The sequence below is a fragment of the Pseudopodoces humilis genome, chromosome 14, assembly GCF_049639895.1.
Source record: "Pseudopodoces humilis isolate 2021_Gansu_Grassland_sample_001 chromosome 14, ASM4963989v1, whole genome shotgun sequence".
In the NCBI taxonomy this organism is placed as follows: Eukaryota; Metazoa; Chordata; class Aves; order Passeriformes; family Paridae; genus Pseudopodoces; species Pseudopodoces humilis.
The window spans coordinates 14,687,827-14,710,173 of record NC_142213.1 but is presented as its reverse complement, the minus strand read 5'-3'; the positions used below and the strand labels follow the sequence as shown (position 1 = coordinate 14,710,173).

At 37.9% G+C, this 22,347-nt stretch overlaps 1 protein-coding gene across 14 annotated transcripts in view; it reads right to left on the bottom strand.

The window, feature by feature from the left end:
• ZNF536 (zinc finger protein 536) overlaps positions 1-22,347 on the bottom strand; it is a 340,118-nt gene that overhangs the window by 120,404 nt on the left and 197,367 nt on the right. For all 14 annotated transcript variants that reach the window (XM_088062366.1, XM_088062365.1, XM_088062361.1 and 11 more), the window contains one exon: positions 6,867-7,019. In XM_088062366.1, the coding sequence (XP_087918492.1) occupies positions 6,867-7,019 (153 nt within the window). The remainder of the gene's footprint in view (positions 1-6,866; positions 7,020-22,347) is intronic.

The following is a 22,347-nucleotide window of genomic DNA, read 5'->3' as shown; positions in this document are numbered from 1 at the left end:
TGAAACAAAACTTACTTGCTCTAGTTTAAACAAATTACGTTTCAACAATGACAGTGAATAAGACTCCAACATGTCCCTAGGTAAACTGTTTGACTGATTAAGTATTTTTCACTGCTCAAAATGTGTGCCTTATTTCTAGCTTGAATTTGTCCAGTGTTTGCTTCCTACAACTGAACATTGCTACATTTTTCCCTGTTAGGTTGAACAGATTTTTTTAAATTAAAAAGTCTATTTCCTGAGGGTGGTATTTGCAGACAGCAAAACAGTCACTTCTTCACCTTCTCTGATCCTGGAGTGAAATATTCTTCCCAATTTTTCAATGCCCTTTTAAATTATGGGTACCCACTAAAGCTTTGATGAAATTTCAACTTGATAGCAATTTTATACAGTCCAAGACTGTGTTTACATCCATAGATTCAGCAATCAACTAACAGCTCATATTCTGTTCCTTCTCTACCACAGTCCCAGGCCCAGTTCATCACCGCCTCTAGTATTTTTTCCTTTACATGTTGCTGATTTAAAATTCATATTGTTGAAAAGAGCCCACTTGACTAAGTGACTAATCAGTGCCTCCCCATGATTTTTAGCATCTTACCATTTTTGCACCATTGGTAAATTTTATCAACAGTGATTTTTATATAGTCTTCCAAATAATGACAAAATACCAAATAGATGGAGCTGAGAGCACTGCTGTGGAACTGAGAGTTTATGTGACATTTCATCTCTGTATACTGATTTTTGGGGGATTTTTGGGTTTTTTTGTGGTTGGTTTGTTGGGGGGATTTTCACATAGAACAGACTACTTTTATGAGAAGAAACTTGATAAAACTCCCTTTTATAAAATAAAATTGAATTAACTATGCTACCAATTTTCAATTAGTTAACCAGTTCATTCTGTAATTTTACCCTAACTTTTGTCAGGGTAGTCTAATTTAAAGGTCTTAATATTCTTTCTTTTGGGAAATACAAGAATAGCCAGAGATTTTTTACCACTACAAGTGCTCTGGATCTTGCTTTGTGTTTCAAGATGGGTTTGGGGCATTTTTTTCAATGAACTTTAATGATTTGGAGAGCTCTTCAGCCAGGATTTTAAAGATTTTATCTATAAGTTATCCAGACTCATTCATTCTAAAAAATATTAAAATGCAGTGGGCTACAGCATAACAGCCTCATTACTTAATGGGAGAATAACTGTGTCATTGGAAAATGCTTATGAAAACCATCATGCTTCTTTCTGAGAACAGAGCAGAAGAGTATTTATTCTTCTATACTATGGTTGATAATTTCTTATCCATTCTTGTCCGGTATTAGCAAGATACCAATTGTTTGGCCTGCTACATCCACAGAATTTTACCCCAATTTCCATAACCCTCATAGACACATACATATTTTTTACTGTTGCTTTCAGTTTCCCTTATCAAATTTCTTTACTTCTGATTATTTAAACTTAGTGCTGTGAGCTTCTTTATTTATTTTTCATATTTAACACACAGCTTCTTAACAATCTGTTCTGCACCCCACACTCCCCTTCCCCACGGAATGCTCCACTCTTCTTTTTTTAAATAAGATTTTATGAGTTGTCCATGGATTGTGCCCTTCTGCTCCTCGTGGTGCTGTTGCTCAGTACAGCTGTGCAGCAGGGCAAGAACCCCAACCCCAAACACTTGGCAGCCCCGCTTGCAGTGGGGCTGTGACAGTCACTCGGGGATAATGTGAGTTGCAATGCCACCCCACACATTTCTTAACAAGCTACAGTTTGCTTTCCTGCAAAGCAAATGAAATCAAACACCTTATAATTCCAGAGAATACCGCCTAATGAAAATATTGAAAACATTTTCCAGCATTTTTTATTTTACCATTGAAACAGTTATTGATAACCTATTTTATCCATTGTGCAGTAGATATTTTAGAAATGAATTGTCGTATGGTTTAATTAGTTCATTATTATGCCTATTCTTACACAGTAATTTCTTTTATCATTCTAATCATTCACTTCGCACTTTTTAAACCAAATGGAATATCAAAGGTTCTGTAGGATTATTTTTGGATCCTGCACATGTTTCACCACACAATTAATCTGTTTGTCAGAAATACTAGTTAACTTTTTGTCTTTACTACTTTCCTTTACTAGTCATTTTTCTCTATTATATAAGATGAAACTACCTGTAATGGGACAGAATTTTGATGGTTTTACTCATTTTATTAAATATTTTTCATTTGTGCACTTGCCATCGCTATAAAATATTTTAATTTTTGTAAACTTCTATAATTGAATATTTTCCTTTATTTATAGCTCATCTGCAATATTTATTTAGCCTTTTTACATGTCTTTACTTAGTTAAAATGCAGAGAGATAAATACGGTTGCTACTTTGCAGGGAAGATTCAGTACATTAATATAAACTGTACACAATTCCCCCAAAGCATATATATATACGTTGTAAACCTGAAGACTTTTTACACAGCTGCTTATTGCTAAACAGTGCCTTGTCCAGAAGGGGACAATCTGTGTCTCTAATTGCTGTCACTGAAGCTGAGATTCATTATGTGACTTTCCCATTAAAATGTGAGCATTAATTTGTATAATGAAATATCACCCACTGCAGTGTTCATTAGCCATGCCCTACTGTATACTGCACATTGTTAGCTACCTAGAAACTGTAGTTAATTTCACTAATGGATATTTCCCTACTTAGTGTTTGGTAGGAAATTTATACTGTAACATTACCTCTTAAACTTTTAAGGAAATTTAAATTCAATCAATTATTTTCAACAAAAGTTTGGGATGTCATTAAGACAGGAGAAAAGGCATTCTGTACAATGTTAAGGATGGGAAATCTGGAGGAATCTAGAGAAATGAAAAGTCCTTTTAGTTCATCTTAGAAATGTTAGAATAAAGGATGTTCAATACCAAAATTGTCTCCTCTTGGAGCACACATACCCATTTTCCTTAATTATTCATATTGCTCATCCCACTACAAGCGCCTTCAGAGAATGGCAACAGGCAGTCTTTTTTTAGGAAGGAAATGTGAATTGAATTCATTTAAAACAGCACCATTTTTACTGTATTTCATCACTTCATCTAAGCATGGTTTAAAATTGGCTAGTCACATTTCCAAGGGAAAATGCAGTAACACTGTAAATGCATATAATACATCTAATATATGCTAGATGTGTGTCATACATATCGTAACAGACTCTCAGTCAATGGACACAGCCCTGCCAAGTTTTTTCTTCCTATTCATCTCTTTCTTAGGTTCCTTCTGTTTAGCACAATCCAAACCATCTTTCCTTTGCTCGTGCACATTATCCTTTTTTCTGTACTCAAAGGATTTAATTTTGTCTGTCATACTGGGAATGTTACCTGAGCATCTAATACTCACACCCAAACTGGTCTATACCTGCAATAGCTTCTGAGGGCTAAAGCAAGGTGCAAAGAGGTGCTAGAGCCAACCTGAAACCAGCTCCTACATATTGTGTCCCCTGTCAAAGGCAGGACATAAGAAATTTTCATTTCTTACATACTGTTTCTGCAAGGCCAAAGGTCAAGGCATGCAATATAAAACCCACATTGCTTACTGAGTTTCAAGGGGGTTGAAAGTGCTCAGGAACATAAAGGAGATGCTTGGCTCCCTGAATGAAGGGACCTTAAGTTGCTGCCTCCAGTGGGACAAAATGACAACTCTAGAAGCACCTGCATATGGCACATCATGGTCTGAGATACACAGTTTCCCTTGTCACAAAAACAGAGCATCTCCAAGCTCTTTGTGTTAGAACCTTCTCAGCTGTGTGAGTATGATTTTATAGCAAGGAGGCTGACCCCCAAATGGGCAGGGGCCCCAGCTGCCTGCCATGCAGGGCTCTGCCCCTGTCCATCCTCCCCAGAGTTTGTGTGAGCGGGAGGGCAGCACAGCCCATCTCCAGCCACTGGTCAGTGTAAAGAACTCATCCAAGAGGGCGTGAAGGGTTCTGCCTGTCCTCTCTAACACCCAAGGCTCGCAAGAATTTTGGCCTGAAAATCCTTCCTCTCTCCATTCAGGGCTGTCCCAGGGAATTCTCTCATCCATCAATTGTTTTGAGAGCAAGAAAGAGGAGAAACTGATTTCATATAATTATGCCATTTATCACATGGGAACAATCAGAAATCATATCTTACTATCTTCCCCTTAAAGCTCTTCCTGCCTGAATATCCCTGAGCTAGATAAGAAAAATCCTCTACAGTTGTGTTGGGACAAAACTGAGTGTGCTAAATAAAACTTTGATTTTTTTTTTTTTTAATATCTTCACAGGCTTATTATGTGATAGCAAGCTACACAGAAACCAGGGCTCAGTGTGGAGGGGGTTGCAACCATGAAACATCCAACAGAAAAAGAAGCAACCCAAACCACTGTCTAATTCTTCCAAAGCAGAGCACAGCTTCCTCCTCTTGTGCAAGATTAAGCTGCTTCTCCAGCTTTTTTGGGCCAATTGCCACAGAAGCACCTCCTGGCTGGATCAGGCTTTGGGTCTGCTCTTGGCATGAGTACCAAACCAAGCCAGTCGTGTGCCTCCAAACACACAGATGTTCGAAGGAACCTGACTTCTGCTGAACTGCTTGAGCTCATCTCTAACAAACAGGTGCTGTGAGAACAAGAACAGTAATTGAGTTAATGTAGTGGAGAAATACTGTAAAGTGTTTTTTATCAGTCAGTTATATGATCCAGGCATATAATAAAGACAGAGTGTGACATAAAAGGCAGGAAACTATCCCTGAGAAGTATGAGCTAACCAATATTTGTTTAATAACTGGTATCTGTTACATCATTTCCACTTACCACAAAGCAACTTAATTTTTATTTAATAACTCTAGTAATTTGCCAATTTACATTTTTATATTATATATTAGGATTATTTCCAATATGTAAAACATTGCTTCACTTAAAAATACTCTTGTCATTATTTACAAATACTTTGTTCTCAACCTAATGGAAATTGATCTTTACCTATTTTAAAATTATAATGATTTTTAAATACATTGTAAATGTTGTTTCCATAGTTTCTTTTTTTAAATTTTTTTGTTATATTATACAGTTTATTTTTTTTCTTGTTTTAATTTTCTTTAGTCAGTATTAATATGCAATTTTTATGGAATATTTCCATTGTAATTAATTTACTTTCCATTAGTTCTAAGGCACAAATACCAAATGCATAATCACTGCCATGTTTAACTTAAGAACAAAGTGCTCACTATATAATAAAACAAAATGAAGAGGTGGGTAACCTCATGTTATTTTGAAGAATTATTTTTTTTTGCCTCTCAAATGCTAAAAATGTCAAACTCTTTAACCTCCATAGTTATGAGATTATTTTGCAATGAAATAACTACCATTTCTTTACTTTTACTACATTGGAGAGCACACAAACAGGGTTTTCACCAGGTTTCTTTTTCCCCCTCCCTCCCCCCACAAAATCCAACACACAGAGAAGAATATTCTTGCCCTAAAAGCTTTGCAATTCAGTCAGACAAAACTACATTAGGGTGCCAAATTTTAAATTTCAGTGTGGTATACTCCTACTCCACAATGCAAAAGAAAAAAAGAGCAAAAACACAGTGAAAAAATTTTCCCATTTCAACAATGATATTTTTTCCTTTAAGTAATTTTAATTTTCTATTTTTCAAAATCAGGCTTGGCATTCACAAACCCAACATTAAGCATTAGACCTGTGCACGCACATAGGAGAAACATGACTGCTGATGCTGGGAAGGGAGGGAAACATTGTTTATCTGGTACTTCAGTGAAATAAAAGTTAAAAGTGAAGTTTTTCAAGTAGGAGGTATAACTGGAGTGTATTTTTTCATGCAATTATTTTACCTTTCTATTAGGAAAGTAGCAGTAAAATTCTGAAATTCAATTAAAATAGTTTAAAAAGAAAATTATAATTGTGGGGCCTATTATGTCTGTTTCCAAAAAGAACTATCCCAAATCTCAAGTTTTAAATACTTTCCCAAAGCCTACCATGCCAATAAACTCTGGGAAGAAAACAGGAACCCTCTGACCATATACAGAATTTCAAATGATTTCAACAGGACCTGAGGAGTCCAACATTTTATGTCAGAATTTAACTATGGATAAAGTCTTCTCAAACACATACCGTGTCTCTACACGGACCTTGCCATGTACATATGTACTTTCAAGCAAATGAAATATAAAAATTGAAATGGAATGGCTAGAAAAAACTAGTATGAGAGCAGTCTTCCCAGTGAGAGAAATACCAAAACAAAGTGAGTATCCAGCCCAGTAGCAAATCTCTGTAGGGTAAAATGCTGTGATTGTTATTGAAATAAAATATGGGAAATTTTACCACAGTGCAAAGCATGATAAGTTTTATTACTTACAAGTAATAAGTCGTGTGAGCTCTAGTGGGGAGAAAAAAAAGCAGATCCGTGAAGCTGATGCATTCATATGAACAGTGAGAGGTTAAAAATGAGCATGCTAAAAGGAACAAAAATAGTAACTGAGAAAAACATACAGAATCCCTAAGCAGATGCTAAGGAAGGCCTTTGAAGCAGTTAGTATAACTAAGTCTGAAACCAATAGGCTTATGCCTATTGAAGGACAAGGGTAATTGAAGGAAACAGTGATGAAGCAGGGAAGGAGACAGAAATAACCTCAACTGGGAAAAGATGATTCTATTAAAGTGGTCTTTATCCAACAACACATTCCTTGTGCTTTTATTTAAGACTGTCAGACATCTTTCTCAAAAGACTTTCTCCAACTAATAAGTCCAAATCTACAGTGGGAATTCAGGCTCCTAGGCACAATTGATGTCAACCCCCACACACACGTGGCTCGTGCCGCCAGTGCTCCGCTCACATGTTCCTCTCACCTGTGTGTATTCTCAAGTGGACCTTTAAGTGGTGGGATGTTCTGAAAGTTTTTCCACAATATGGGCAGTCTTTCATGGCAGAACCAAGGCTCCTGTCTCTCAGTAAAGCTGGCTGCTGGACTCCTACAGATCTCCCAGCTTCTTCTCCAATGTCTGCAACACAGAAATGTTCTCACATCACTTCAGCACATGTCAGGAGTTGTTCTCACTAAAACTGCTAACACAACACAAAGTTAAACATGTCAATACTACACCTGTCTATTTCATTCTTTAAATCTGACAGAATGCTGACAATTCATGTATTTTCTTGTTATTGTCTTAAATTATTTCATCTTTCCTATCATGATTTTAAGCAGCATATGGTACCTTTATATTCAGAATTATACAAGAAAAGAAACAGCTGCATCAGCAGCTGGTTTGATTTCTTCTTTTGCTTAGTTCCTATTAATTTTTTCCCCAAAAGTTTGAGATTGTTGTTTTGTTGAATCTATTTAATTTATAAGTATTGTGAAAACCTGTAGGCTTTTAGAGATAAAAAGTTTGCACCAGTGTATTACAACCTCCTAAAACAAGAAAATTGCAGTGATGGGGGGTCCAACGACACTGCCAATGTCTACAGGCAAAGCTAACCCAACTTCCTCTGCAACATCTCAGCACTGGAATTGCAACAGGCAACCTAGAGTGTGGCCTAATATCATCTGAAAAACAATGGAAAAACTGGTCAGATCAGGGGGAGTTCCATCTCCCTCTCACCCACAGCTACTGCATTTTCTCCTTCAGAGTTAACAGCTACACTTATTCTTTGCATCATAACATAATGGGTGAGACTCCAGGACACCTCTTTTCTCTTCTGAATTAAATAAAGTCATTTCAGCCATCTTGAATTAACTGTTTTTATGCAAGCTGGCAAGGAATAAAATAAATTACAAAAGACTGACATAAAAATTGAAAAAAAAAATGTAGGGTATTAAAAAAAAAGTCATTATTCAAACCACACAAGGCTCATCCATCATTTTGTACATAGAGGGTCATGTAATATAACTATAAGCATCAATTCAATACCACTATAAGCACCAATTCATGATTTCACCAAAAACCATGGCAAATGTTGAAGCTGTGACCCAGATTGACATTCCTGGCACGTCAGGAGCAGGACACATGGACACAGCATCACACCCTGTGCAGAACTGAGCTATCTGGGTTAGATCCAGGTGGGGAGCACAGAGTTAAAACCTGCACACAGAGTCTTGATTATTTCAGCCATAAACTACTGACTAAAAATGTTCTGTCTTTACCCATTTGAAATGTAACTAAAGCTGTCAGGAAACATAGTGCAGTTTACACAGCATTGCCTTTTAAATGGAAGTAATGGGACATAAGAAAGACTTAAATATTTGGCTCTAATAAAATTTATTCTCACAGTAGCAGAGACCCAAATACCACATTTCTGGAAAAGGTAACACTAACAGGCATTTCAGTATGTATTATAAAATGGTTCCTCTAAACAATTTTGCTTAAAATTGAAAGAAGGAGATGATAGAGCTATTAAGAAATACATGTATATGCGTATATATATTTTATAAATGCTTATCTCAATATATATATATATATATATTATAAATGCTTATCTCAGTCATGTATGTAATCAAGCTATTACTACTTTTCAAAATGCAAATCTGGTAGTTTTCACATCACATTCTTGTTTTAACATTTTCTGACTGTTCTTAGACTGCAGAGTTAAAGCATAATATTTAAGTTAGAAAGCTAGTAAATGTCATTTTGAATTATCTTCAAGAACGTAAAGTTGCATACTACAGGAGTCTATTTTGTCTTTGTGAGTCTAGGAAAACATACATAGGTACTAGTCTATAATTCCAATATCCCGAAAGAGCTTAGATTTTTTCTGTTTTTACTCCTCAAAAGTTGCATATAATTATGGCTTAAGCTTCTTTGGGAAAAAAAAATTGAATTCCCGAGTGCAAAAAGATTTTTCTGAAGTGCAAAACACAGAATGCATGATGATAAACTGAAGGATTTTATTTTGGTTCTCAATAAATACTATATCAGCATTATAGATAAATATATAGATAAACTTAACAAGGCACTCAGGAGGAATTTACAGAATCAGTCTACTAGCTATGTTTTGCTATATGTCACTCTAAATGATGGCCTGTTATCCATTTGCCTTTTATCTTTCTATCTAGAATATGTGTGGCCCAATAAAAAAGAATAAATTTGTAAGATGAACAGCTCTCTTTGCAGATTTAAGAGCCTAATTTTCACTTTACACAAAATTGAATTTTTTTCAAGGGAGCAAGAGGATGGAGTTTACTCTAGCACTAATCCCTCCGAAAAAGCAAACTGAAAACAACAATGAAGCAAAGAAAGATGTGGGTGGTCTGAAGAGTTCTCTTTTAGATTTAAGTAGACATACAGTAGGTAGCTCCAAAGGCTTTACTCCAACAGAGGCCTTACCTTGAAGAATTTTTCTTCCCACAGTGAAAGCATTCCTAAGACTTTAAAGCTGGGCTGAGGGGTTTTCTTTTGAATTCCTCTGCCTACAAAGCCCACCGAAGCGCTGGAGGCCATCGCTACCTGAATGAGCAGCTTTACATCTAAGTTCTTTTATTTTAAACAATGAAAAGATATGTTCAAGGCTGCCGACTCTCCCCATCAAATGCTAACCCAGCTTCTTACTAGGGCCCCATTTTGGCACATTGTACCTCTTTGTCAAAGCACTTAAGTTTAAAATGTGCTTAACTTTAAAATGTGTTTAAGTCTCACTGATTCTGCTACCAAGGTTTTCTTATCTCCCAAAAGCGATCTGTGGAAACTAAGGATGAAAAAAGAAGAGACTGACAAGAAGAAAGTTAAGAAGCAAACTGAAGAATACAGACTATGCCAACTTCAGAATATGTGGGGAATGAAAAATCTTCAGCTTTACCAGTAATCATATATTCTACACCTCTGATCCCCCTTCTCTTGTTATTGAAAGCGCCTTCACAAGCAAAAACTCTCAGCTCTGTTAAATTGTGCAAAAATATAGCAAAAAGTAGTTTTACAGATCTGCAGAACAAGGATTGGCCTCCACAAATTAATTAATGATTTACTCAGAATTTGAGCTATGGTTTTGGGGGCTTCTCAATTCTGAAGATAAAAGATCAGGAAGGAAAGAGAACAGTTACTTATCTTAGAGTCATTGTGGTTCCCTGAGTTATGTGATCTATATGATGTGCACTTGATGCACATGGGATTACACTGCTTTTTTTTTACTATCCACTTCCATTATAGGCAGGTCGGCATCCTGAACATCTTCCTGCCCATCCCAACCTTTCCTGATTAAAGTGCAGGAAATAAGAGACGAAAGTATGATATAGCTGCACATACTAGAGCCTCACCTCTGAACTTTCACTGAGATTTCCTTTCACTTTGTGTCTGTTCACAGCAAAAGTCCTGGACAGAAATGTGCAATGCAACATTCAGTTGTAAATATGAAACTGGTCTTTGTGCCAGTCTAAGGACAAGGAACAGCTGTGAGTCCCCAGCTGCTCTGAGTGCTGTACCTGCTGGGCAGGCTGAGAGCACACAGGACACAGGAATTCAGGCACAAAGCAGCTTCTGGGAGGTATGACAGGGATATTTCTTGCATACTGTGCCTCAGCAGTCCTTTATGTGACTGTGCCCATGTTCTCGTGGGGTAAATGCAGGGAAAGAAAGTTCACTTCACCATCCATATCAGAAGGTGGCGATTAACTGAGCCAGTTTGGCCAAAATGTGAGCAAATCGATTTGGCATGCAGACTGAAATAAAAATTAACCAATCCATAAGGTCAGCACTTGAGGGATTGCCCTTCTTCATTCAGATGCCCAGTTCTCAGGAGAGGAGGACCTGAAAGCCACCGCTCCTCATCTAGCAGGGAGATCAGGTTCCACATCACTCCCACAGGCAGAAGGGAAGTTTCCACAGAGATACATCATCCCAACAAACAGCTTTGGAGCCAGGAGCACTTTTACAGTAGAAGGTTAAAAGAAAATGAGAAAGACACCAGTGAATCCTTTTTTATCTTACTGCTGGTTATCAGAAATGGCCTAGCCAGAAATGAGCCGTGGCCACGGCCAGCAGTGCCCTCAGCACACAGATACAGATGTCACAGAGGAGAAATGCCAGCTTCAGTGGAGATTGCCAGAAAAGAGAAGACAAACTTCTGGACAGCGAGTCTGTGTACTCAAAGCAGAAGCTATCTAGGCAGTCATATGAAGAGCAAAAGGAAACATATTTTTTGACATTTCCGTATATGTTCTGTACAGCTGGTCCACCTGTCCGGAATGAGCCCATAAACATGATTAGAAAAGGGTGCATTAATTTTGTAAAAAGAAAACTGTTTTCTCTTGGTTAGACAGCAGCACTGACTTCAGTCATGATAGCAGCCAGATTCTGAAAGGAACATCTACATACATGTCCTATAAATTTCACCAGTATTTATTTGCTGCGTGTGTGTGAAGGTGCAGGGATTCACAGAGAGGTGCTTTCATGTTCAAAGGAGCTAAATTGCAGCCCTCATGAAGACTAAATCATCAGTGAAGTCAGCTGGAATTTGTCAACACAAGGTTTGCCAAATTAGCCAAAAACAGGCAATCACATGGAAAAGGTAATCAACTCACAAAATAGGTAATCAGACTTACAAGTATGTGTTTTCTCTTGCACAATTTTCAACATTATTAAAGAACCCTTTGAAAATGTGGCCAGAAGCCTTTAAAGCTGCACATAAGCCCAGGTTTTCATATATTTCTGAAATTCAAAATATTTGTAGTTCTTCAAACCTGCCTGTAAAAGTTAATGAAACGTGGTGCAACGAGAAGTGGTGGTGACCACAGCTATTTTTGGATGACCTATAAACCACCCAGATTAGCCCATTTTGTGGCGGGAAATGTCAAGAAAGGAGTTAGAAGATACTCAATGCGTTAATCCTGTCACTGCTGTCAGCTCCTTGCAAGTATACCTGAACTCAACCACCTCATTCCCTGGGAAGCAGCATAGAATATGCCAAGTTTCTGGGAAAACATGCTTTACCTTTCTTACCTGTTCCTAAGAGAAAGCTTTAATAATACTGAAAACAGTAGAAAATAGGAATATAATTAGGGATATAATTAATCATATTTTTCTAGCTACCTGAAGTAGCTTCAATTAGTATCATCCGATGTAAATGAGAACAGAATCTGGCCCTGTGCTCATAATTTGAAATTAGAACCCTATTAGTGGATGTCAGTACACTTTTTTGGTAGTGAAGTTCATGGTTTAAAATGAAGGTTTCTACTATTACTAAATATTGCAGTTGTATTTTAGGCCTCCAGAAAGAGTTACTAATGTCTTAGGTCAGGAGCAACTTGATGTCTCTATTGTTTCATCAAGGATTTAGGTTTTATAATGACCATATTAGGGAATCTTAAACTGTTACTATGGATTGGCAGAGAATTTGTTTAAACACAGAGCTATTTTAGAAGAAAATTGGAAAGGAGGCCTACTAGTCAGAAAGCAGAGTTCACATTGTTTGTATTATTAGAAATAAAGATTATACAAAGGTTCCATTGGTAAATAAAAAGATACCACCTCTGACATGAGAATTCCCTCTTAGCTCTCTGAACCACACAGACAAACAACATGCACAAACTGCTCTGCTTCTGTTAACAATTAGTCACTGGCAGAGTTTAACTTAAAATACAGTCTAAATTCAGCTGAAGTAAAAGACCCAGAACCATTTGTACGAGGCAAGACTTGCAGCCTGTAGAAGTGAGCAAATGGCAGTCACAGGCAGCACCTTGGGCTGCAGGGCAGTAGCTGGGTGGAATTCCAAGCTCAGCAGGGAGGGAGCCAAAATATTGTAAGCAATGTCTTAGTAACTGGTGATGTGGTGGCTGCAGACACACCTTCAGCCCACCCCTGGAACACCACACACTTGGAGATTGGTGGTTTTCACACCCCATGGGTCCAAAACACTTTGCATGGCAATGCTGTATGTATGCAGTGCTGGTTATGTCTTAATGCTTCTCATTGTGGTGCTCTGAGACACGTGCAAAATCTGTATATACTGCACAGAGAGACATTAATGGAACACTTAAATAAAATTAAGATTTTGTTAATCACAAAATGTTTCTTATCCTCTTCTTTTCATTTCGATCAAATTCCCTACAGAGGTTTTTTTCTTTTTTTTTTCTGGAGTTCTTAGCAATCTTACTTTTCAATGTTTTTCTAAAATTTTAAAACCTTTTAAGATAATCAGAGATCAAACACAGTTTCTGAGTACATCATTTTAGCTGTTTCATTTCTTTGAAGAATCGTGTGACCAAAAGACATAGAAACTCAGATTTAGCATTTAAAACACAGGGTTGTTTACTTGCCATTAGCTGACAGAGCTCAGCTTTGACCAAAAACTGAGCATGGTGAAAAAATACTTTTTGAGAGAATATTTTCTGTATGAGACATCTTTAACTGTTTTGTTTTGGGTTTCATTTTAAGAAAGAAGACATCTTAAGCACCTTACAATATCTTTCATTTAACAGTTGGCAGAAGGAAACTCCCAGATGAACACTGGCCTGTGTCTTTCTCTTTAACCAGCTGAGTGATCCAAGCTTTTAATAAAGCTGTTCCAATTATTGTAAAAGTCATCTAGTACCTTATAGCCACAAATATTGACAGTTTATTGCACAACGCATTCATGGCATTTGAAGGTCACATCATACATAATACATACACTTTTATAAAAGTGTCTGGAACAAAGAGATACATGATCAGCAATTACATCTTACCATTCGAGGGTATGATTTTATACTTATTGAAAATGAAATACTATAAGAAATGCAAATTGTTAATAAAACACAAAATAGTTCATTTTCTGTATTTATTGTTTTATTCATCAGCAGTACCAAGTTCAGTTGTAGAAAATCAATGGAATGCCATTCATGCCTCAAGAAGATTACAGTTAAATATCATTATCCTGGAAACCATCACACATATCCTTAGCTCATCATGAGAAGAAGTAAGGTTCAAATTTTAATCTCACTGCTGTACACCTCTCCAGCCCTACTGAGCTCAATGTAACTTCAATACTTACATTTGAGTCAGGACTTCACCATATTATTATTAATTTTGATAAAATTGAATTGAAGTAAAACTCAAAAGAGTGCTGAAGATTTTTTTTAAAAAATAAATGCACTTGCAGGCATGTCAAACTTCTTCACCCTCTTCCAGTGCTCCACACTCTTAAAGACCCTTTAAAAATCCCATGCACATGCACAAATGGTGCAATTAAAAGGCATAATTTGCAATTTATGCAGTCAGACCTGTGCACAGTCCTTCAATAATTTCAAAGGATATCAGAAATACATAGATTAGAGTCATGGAGTGCTTGTTCTTGGTTAAAGAGTCTTCACTTTTTTGGTCTCATTATTAGCTCCTGGAACCTCTAGCTACCTAATGAGAGCTGAGTTGGAGGCAAATGACTATGGATCACTACATTGTTTCTCACTACATTATTGCCCCAACACCATTTTTTGGCAGTTTCTTTCAAAACTGTAGAATGCAGAAACTTCTTTCCAAAGCTCTTAACGCACAAAACTCTTCCACCATCCAACTCCCTCACTGGTTTTTCAGATATGCCACTCCAAAATCATGACTTTAAAATCCCACTTCCTTAACCTGACTATATAGGTGAAAGCAATTCCAATCCCCAATTACCTCGTTTGTTAGGTGAGGTTCATGAAATTCCACCAGACTTGTGTAATCTTTCTGCCAGAAAAGTGGAGGCCTTAGAAGTGTGTGTACTTTGCTGTTTATCAGAATGTCATTTATTTAGCTTGTGCTAGTTCTTGCTTTCTTCAGAAGAGCACACCTGAGCTGCCAGGACACCCTGCTGCACTCCTCTGTCCACAATGTGTGTCTGCAGAAGCAAAGCAGCTTTTGGACCTTTTGGATCAGCAAAGTTGGGCTTAAATACATACTCATGGATCTTTCCTTGGTATTTTGCCAGTGGTCTTTGCCAGCTACCCTCAAAATTTACTTCGGTGTCTAATTATACTTCTGACATCAAGGTTATTTCCTAAACCTTTCATATGACATACTTCATATGGTTTTCCCCTCCTTTCTTAAAACAAGTGTAGAATATTCTGGAGTTTTACCAAAAGTCAGTCTGAACAGCAGTCTGTGAGTTTCAGCCGTTTTCTTACCCAAACCCTTGACTCACCTGGGTTAGCTTTGATCCTGTCACCTAAATTTGAAATGGGCACTTGACTGCTGACCAGAGAGAACAAAGTCTTCCCAAACTTCATACAGATTGTATACTGCTTTTGGACAAAATTCCAGTGGGGAATCTAAGCAGAGAGGCTATCCAACTGGACCATCTTTTGGATTTGTATGTGTTATTTGTAGGCAGGTGTTCAGGTACCAGATGGCCTTAAAACCCATACTACTCTGGTTATAGCAGCTTCTACAAGCTGTCTGCATCATATTCCCATCTCTGAGATTTGCAGAGTGGCTACATGGAGCTTGATAAACACTTTTACCTAGCATTGCTCTCCTGATGCCAAGGCTAGATCAGATATCCAATTTGGGAGAGTTGCCTTACAGTCCCTCTTTAATTAAGTACTCCTGATCTCCCACTCCTGGGATGGATTGCTACTGCTGATTAAGCTCCAGAAGTAAGGATCTGTGGAGGCAATTTCATGAGGGAGAAAATGAAGTTGCTAGCTAATCAACTAAAATAACCACTAACTGGACTTCTGTGAATGAATATGTTGCCTTCTCCTTGCTTCCATACTTACCCTATTTCTTCCACATTAGCAGCTCTGCAGCCCTACAAACCAGAGGGGTAAAGGGTGCTTCACCTTGACCTCTGTCTTGTTCCTAAAACACTTGTGGGACAAACAGGACCATTTGGTACAGGGTATTCTATGAAGGAAATCCAAGTTGGTGTCAGTAAACAGCAGGAAAAATTATGAATCTGGGTGGAAGACAGCTCTGTTGAATCTTTTTTCTCTAGGTTTTTCTCATGTTCCCAATAATGCAGTCTCTTAGACTCTAAAAAGTACAAATTAACACCCATTTCCATGCAGTTTTCTAAATCCATTGATTTTTTTTAATCTTTTGAGTACTTGTATAGAAATATTTATCAATTACACTAGCCAAGTTTCACCTTCAGTTTCTGGGTTTAAAAAAATCCAAAAAACATATATTTTTTCTCAAGTGTGAATCACAGACCTGCCTTCATTATAAGTAGCTCTCAGGGCACCAGGTATCATTGGGTAAGTTCTTGCATACTATTGCTTAAGAAAACGTTTTTTCATTACTACTACTACTATTATTATTATTATTATTATTATTATTATTATTATTATTATTTTATCACAGAGTGGAAAAACCAGCACAGAAATGCCAGTAGTAGGTCACTATCAGAATGTATAAAAATTCATTCTACTAAAGAAAAGCATAAATTATTAAAATGTTGCAGGAATGTCTTTCTGTAGACACCATCAGGAAAGAAAAAAACCAAAAAACAACAACAAAAGAATCAGGCACATAAAAAGAACTGTACAGGTAGCTAAATTACTAATTTCCCCCTCAACAAAATGAGAAAGAATTAAAGGCTCTCATTCTATTTACAGATTACTGATTAGAGAGGTGCTGACAGAGTCTCTAAAGAGTGAATAATGTCATGGTGTGTGTTACATTTGGACTATGCTATGAGAGACTTTTCCAGTATCTGTATTTTCTTACTTTTAAACTTCAGGTGTTCCTTTCAAACTAAATGACCATTTTGAGTTAATACAAATACTTTTGTAAACAATTTTTCTCTCATTTAACTTCTTTGGTACAAGCCACTTGAGGATTATTTCCAACTTCTTTATCCATTTCACAAAAAAAAAAAAAAAATAGCTGTATTTGAATAAATACTTACAAGCAACTCTAAACTGCTGAATCTACTTTACCAGCACCCTTTTTCTATAAATAAAATATGTTAATTACATGAGTTTTGCTGTAATGGAAAATTATTGATTAAATTCATTACATTGAATCGCGAGAAGGGATCCTTTGACTCTTTTGTACAGGTTTTTTCCTCATTGTTTTAACAGTGTACTGTGAGAATACTAAGAACATGATATTATCTGAACAGACTCGTTAATTTTTTTATACTAATGCATCTCAAAAAGTACATTACTAGGTCAACTCATATCCATGTTTTGTGAAATAGCATTAACGTACATGGATACCATAACATGATATTTGTGGGCTATAAAAATTCTGAAATGCTGCCTATGGAGCTGAACTATCAATAATCCAGTTTTCCTCATCTACTATGAAAATGTAAATTTTTTTCATCTGAACTACTCTGGTAAAAAAAAAAAAAAATAAAAATTGCTATTTTGAATGCTGTCCTCTGATTTAACTGAGCTTGTGGCAATAACTGGTTTAGGCATAGGCTTCAGTATGCTGGAATGATCCTGAAACTAATTTTGCATGTGTTGGAATTGGACTGTGGCCATGCACGTCAGTATGCTGGAACAGAGTTATCTAAATCCTGAGCCTTATTTTACATGTGCTGGTGTTGGACTGTGGCCCTGCAATCTTTTAGGTCTCCATCTGTAGCTATCAAAGCCAGGGTGTGCCCAGCCACTCGCTACTGCTCACTGCCTTCCTCCCACAGCAGAGCTCCAGGCTCACAACCAGCCTCCCACACTGGGGTGACTGGGAGCTCCTCAGAGCCCTGGCTGGTCTCATCAGCCTTTCCCTAAAGCCTCTTTGCTGCCATGAGCAGCCTTTTGCAGGGCATCTCACTGGGGTCCCTGCAAAATTATCAAGTCCCACACGAGTGATGAGAAATACCAACCTCTTGGACAGATGTTTCCTCAGATTCAGCACATTCATTCCTTTCTCAGTACCAGGTAAAACAGCCCTCTCCTTTTTCTACAAGCTATGGAGACCACAGTCCCACAACTGATGGAAGACCCTTCCTAGTTTCCTAGCCTGAATGTTTTCCCTGCAGCCATCAGCCAAAGGAATTTGAAGTCCAGAAAGTCTAGTCCAAAAGCTGGTGGTGGTTTAGTCCTGGGGAAATGGACAAGAGAAGATCAGGCACTTGGAGACCACAGTAGAAGAAACCCTGGCTGTGCACCAATGTGGAACACCAACACAGAGGCTGTAATGGGGACTGAGCAAAGCAAAGTCACTGTGCAAGGCCCTTATCACCCCAAGGTGAGCTGGTACCCTCCATGGACATACAGGCTGATGACAACAATATGCAAAGTGTTAGCAAGATGCCTTCTGCTTACTTACAGCTCCTCCACATTAATCCACCAGTAAATGCATATTTTAACTCGTCAGGAGCACCTATAAAATTAGGAGATAATCCAGACTGGCTTGATTTGCAAAAACATTTCCCTACCAGAAATTCTGTCTCTATGGAGCCCAGCAACCTGGGGAAACCACACTAAGGTCAAAATTAGAAATTTGAATGAAGATCAGGCATTCCTCTCTGGCTGGACAGACACAAGTTATCTTACTGTCTGCCTCAGAGACAGAGAAAGACTTATTTTAGAAGAAGGAGAGTTGCTCTACCTCTTAACTTATTAGCAATGCACTTTCTTCAAATTCCAACAGCAAAAGAAATTCAAAACCCAGGTAGTCTGCATGCACGGAAGCACCTTTTGTTTAATAAATAATTCAACCATGTATTCCTTTTTAATTTAAAAACGGTCTGACTGAACAGTCAACAGAGTGAACTAAAGTTGGCAAAATACAGTGTTGAAAAATTAAAAAGTGTATTCAAGGCCGCATTCATTTGCTTCACTTCTCATATACTGGAGAGACAGGCTGTGCTGAAGTTCTAGCTTTTTTCTTTTTTCTTTTAAATTATACACATTCAGTCACATGATGCTCACTTGCCTTTGAAAGCTGCCTTGCCCTGGAATTAGTCTTTCTCTCTTTCTGTTACTAGTACAGCAGCTGCTGCTCCTCCACCTCATGAACATCAGAAATTCAGCCAAAATGTTCTCACAAGCTCCTCTGCCATGCCTGTGAGGGCCAGACTTAAACTATTGACCATCTTGGAAAACAGAAATGCTGTAAAACCTTCTTCTGGAAATATTCAGATCATCATCAGATTGATGGGCCCATATATCAGTAAGTGTATAGTGAGGTAGAGGAAACACATCTGGCAGCAAAAATCTGCAGATATGGATGCATTGAAACCCATCCCAGGACTGAGTTTGTAACACACTGTTGCAAATGAGAACAAATACTTGGGATCAGTCAAGTGTATTTGGTACTGACTTACTCTCTTGAAGACAGCCAAAAGCATATAGCACTATCTTAAATATGAATTCACAGGCTCACTTTCTGTAAAATAAAATCCTTAGCAGTAAGCAGTTAAGAATAAGAAAGAAAAAAGCTAATAGAGTCAACTCTTACACAGCCTTCTGTACCACAGTTTCAAAGAATCTCTTGAATCTTGGAGTAGACAGAAAGGAAAAAGTAATTCTGTGGTGAAACCTCCTTATTTCAGATTTCTGGAGATGAATCTGTTCCCCCATATATCCCAAAGCAAAAGCAGGTATTTAATGGCTTCCTAACACAGCACAGCCTTTTAGCCTCTGCTCTGCTGAGTGTTTGGCTCCCATCACTCTGAATGGCTTTCCCATGTTCTTCATCCTTTCTGATCAGCACCTTCTGGAGCAATGACCATTCTATAACCATCAGACAACAGCCACCAACATGAAATTCCCAAGCTGATAGTGCTCACATGACATTAAATGCTGACACAAGGAAATCTTATCTCAGGGAGGTCAGATATGCAGGAAAGATCTTTATTGGAAAGGAGAATCGGGGAAAGGTATCCCTTACAAAGTAACATTGCTTTTATAGAAAATGACTTGGCAATAAGATCTTTCAAAGTTGGACATACTTATTTGAAACTCATTTTAGACCCTCTGGATGACAGAAATGACATTTAGGAGATACAAGTTTCACAAGTGCATCCTGACTATTACACATCTTATGGAAGAAGAGCAGGCCTTCTTCAGATTTTCACTATTCTGAACACTAGTAAAATTTCCTGCAATATATAGGATGAAAACAGCAACCAGAACAGATAAATTTGTACAGATAGGAAAATTTCAATGTCTTCCATTGCTCTGACAAAACCACCTATGAATGATAAGTCCTCCCCTGCAAGTCAGAGAATCTTCAGGTTCTAATTTTGGCCGATTGCTGGCTTGTACTGAGATGCTCTGCAATAAGTACCATGTCAGAGAACAGACTGATTTAAACCCTGAGAATGCAGGCTCCTGCATTTGTGCAGACACATGTTTCCATGCCTTTTCAGGACAGTAGTAGTGGGAGCCACTCCAACAGCCTGGCAAGCCCACGCAGAATTTGGTACATGACAAACTGGCTTGCACCAGATTACATTTGAAAGCTGTCTGCAGTGGGACTGGCCAACCTGACAAAGTCATGCATGGGGTTGAGGAAAGGTGAATGGCAGCATAAACTGGTCACATGAAACTTAAATAATTCTAACAATTTCACTAGTACTGGTTCTTTTCTGGCTACAAATTCTACAGAAATGTGTCCATTCATGAGGGTCATAGGCATTTGTTCCAAAAGAGAGATTCTGTTGACTACTGGGCATTGGAGCTTGCTGATAGATGCTGAAATATTATAATAAAGGGTGGACAAACAAACAGTATCTCCCTACTGCTACCATTTTTTCATCATAAAACTGCAGGAGAGCAGCACTGTGTATTTAAAATAAACAATGATGGGAAGATGCAACTTCAGAAAGGCAGCCCAGATACCAGACAGGACACTGAGAAGTGCTGCACATCAGTGGAACTGGTTCCAGAAAAGAATTGCTGGATAGTCCATCATCTGCAGTACTGCTCCAGTGAGTGCTGTTCACCTAACAGCAACATGCTTTCTCTATGTGTTTTAGGGTTCTTTTCAATTAATATTTGTTTTACTTATGTTGAATCACTGCTCATCTACTAAGATATTATTTGATTTAAAAAAAGAAAAAAATCCTTTCTTCTTGGTTACATTTTCACACAGGTTTTTTGAAGTAGGAGAGTAAACACACAGTCCCTATGATGGCAATTTCCATTCATAGTTTGACAACTAAATGTTGCGATGTTACTTGAAACTCCTGCCTCTTATCTTTCAATTTTTCTTTAGGGAAAAACAGCACAGAAATATACTCTGCCATCTATTTGAAAAGATGCAGATATAATCCACCTATGATGATGCAATTTTTGGAACTGAGACTGTGATCCAAAACAGCAGTCTGATCTACATTTTAACCACAGCTATTACAATAAATAAAACCAAACACGGTGATTCTCCACATATTTTTATTTATTCTGATAACGCTTTGCAAGATTTCTGGCTGAGAATGCTTTACATAAGTAATCATTATTGAAAAGTTTCCCTGAAAAATATGCACCTTAAGACCGTAGTCAAAGCAGAATTATCGATGGGGGGAGTATACATCCAGATCTTTGTTTTTCATCTGTGGTGCAGAAGTTGCTGGCCATCAAATGTTTAAATATCTGAGGGTCTTACGATGGCAGACAACCAGCAACATAAGATCAGTTGGGGCAGCTGACTGTCAACATCACAGGAAAACCCATCTCCTCTGGCATTGCCAGGGACTTTGTTCAGTATGGTCATTTGGGGCAGCAATGGCAAACCAAGCTGTCCCAAGGGGCCAGGGTGCAGCAGGGAGGTGGCTGAGGCACACATGGGAACTGATGGCACTCATCTGGCTTCCTGCAAGGGACCACACCCCTGTGGAGGAGCTGTACTTCTCCAACAGCCTGGACAGTTTCAGTGTGTCTGTCTGCACCCTAACAGATGCAAAGGCTTTCTCTCGGAACAGATTTTCATTAACTTGTACTACCAAGCCCTCTCCTATGCAAAAACAGAAGGAGGTTTTACAGAAATTCAAAGAAGAATTCTCTTACTCAACAAACTTGCTGCATTTTTAGTACTCAGAGTGCATTTGTTTCAAACTGTCAACCTGGTCACACTGAGCAGAGGAACTCCCTAAGGGTAATGCTTTTGCTTAAGGTTGGATTTTGCCTCTAACACTTGAGTTAAAACTCCTGTTTTAGCAAAAAAACATCAAAAGGGTTAAACAGGTTCGGTGTTAAAATCCAATTATGTGTAGCTTGGGAACTAAACTACCTTAGATTACCCTAAATATCCTCCTGACCAGACCTTTCGATGTATTCTTTCAATTTATCCTTGCACCCTTCATACCTTTAACTGCTGTAGTTCCTCCCGGTACAGCAGGGCCCTGTCCCCTTCAGTCTGCCATGGACTGTGTTAGTGCACAGCTAAAAGGTGGTGCAATCCACCAGGAAACACAACAGAACCCCAGAATCACCCAGCCCTCCACAAGAGTCAAAACAAAAATATTCCCCATAGAAATGGGTTA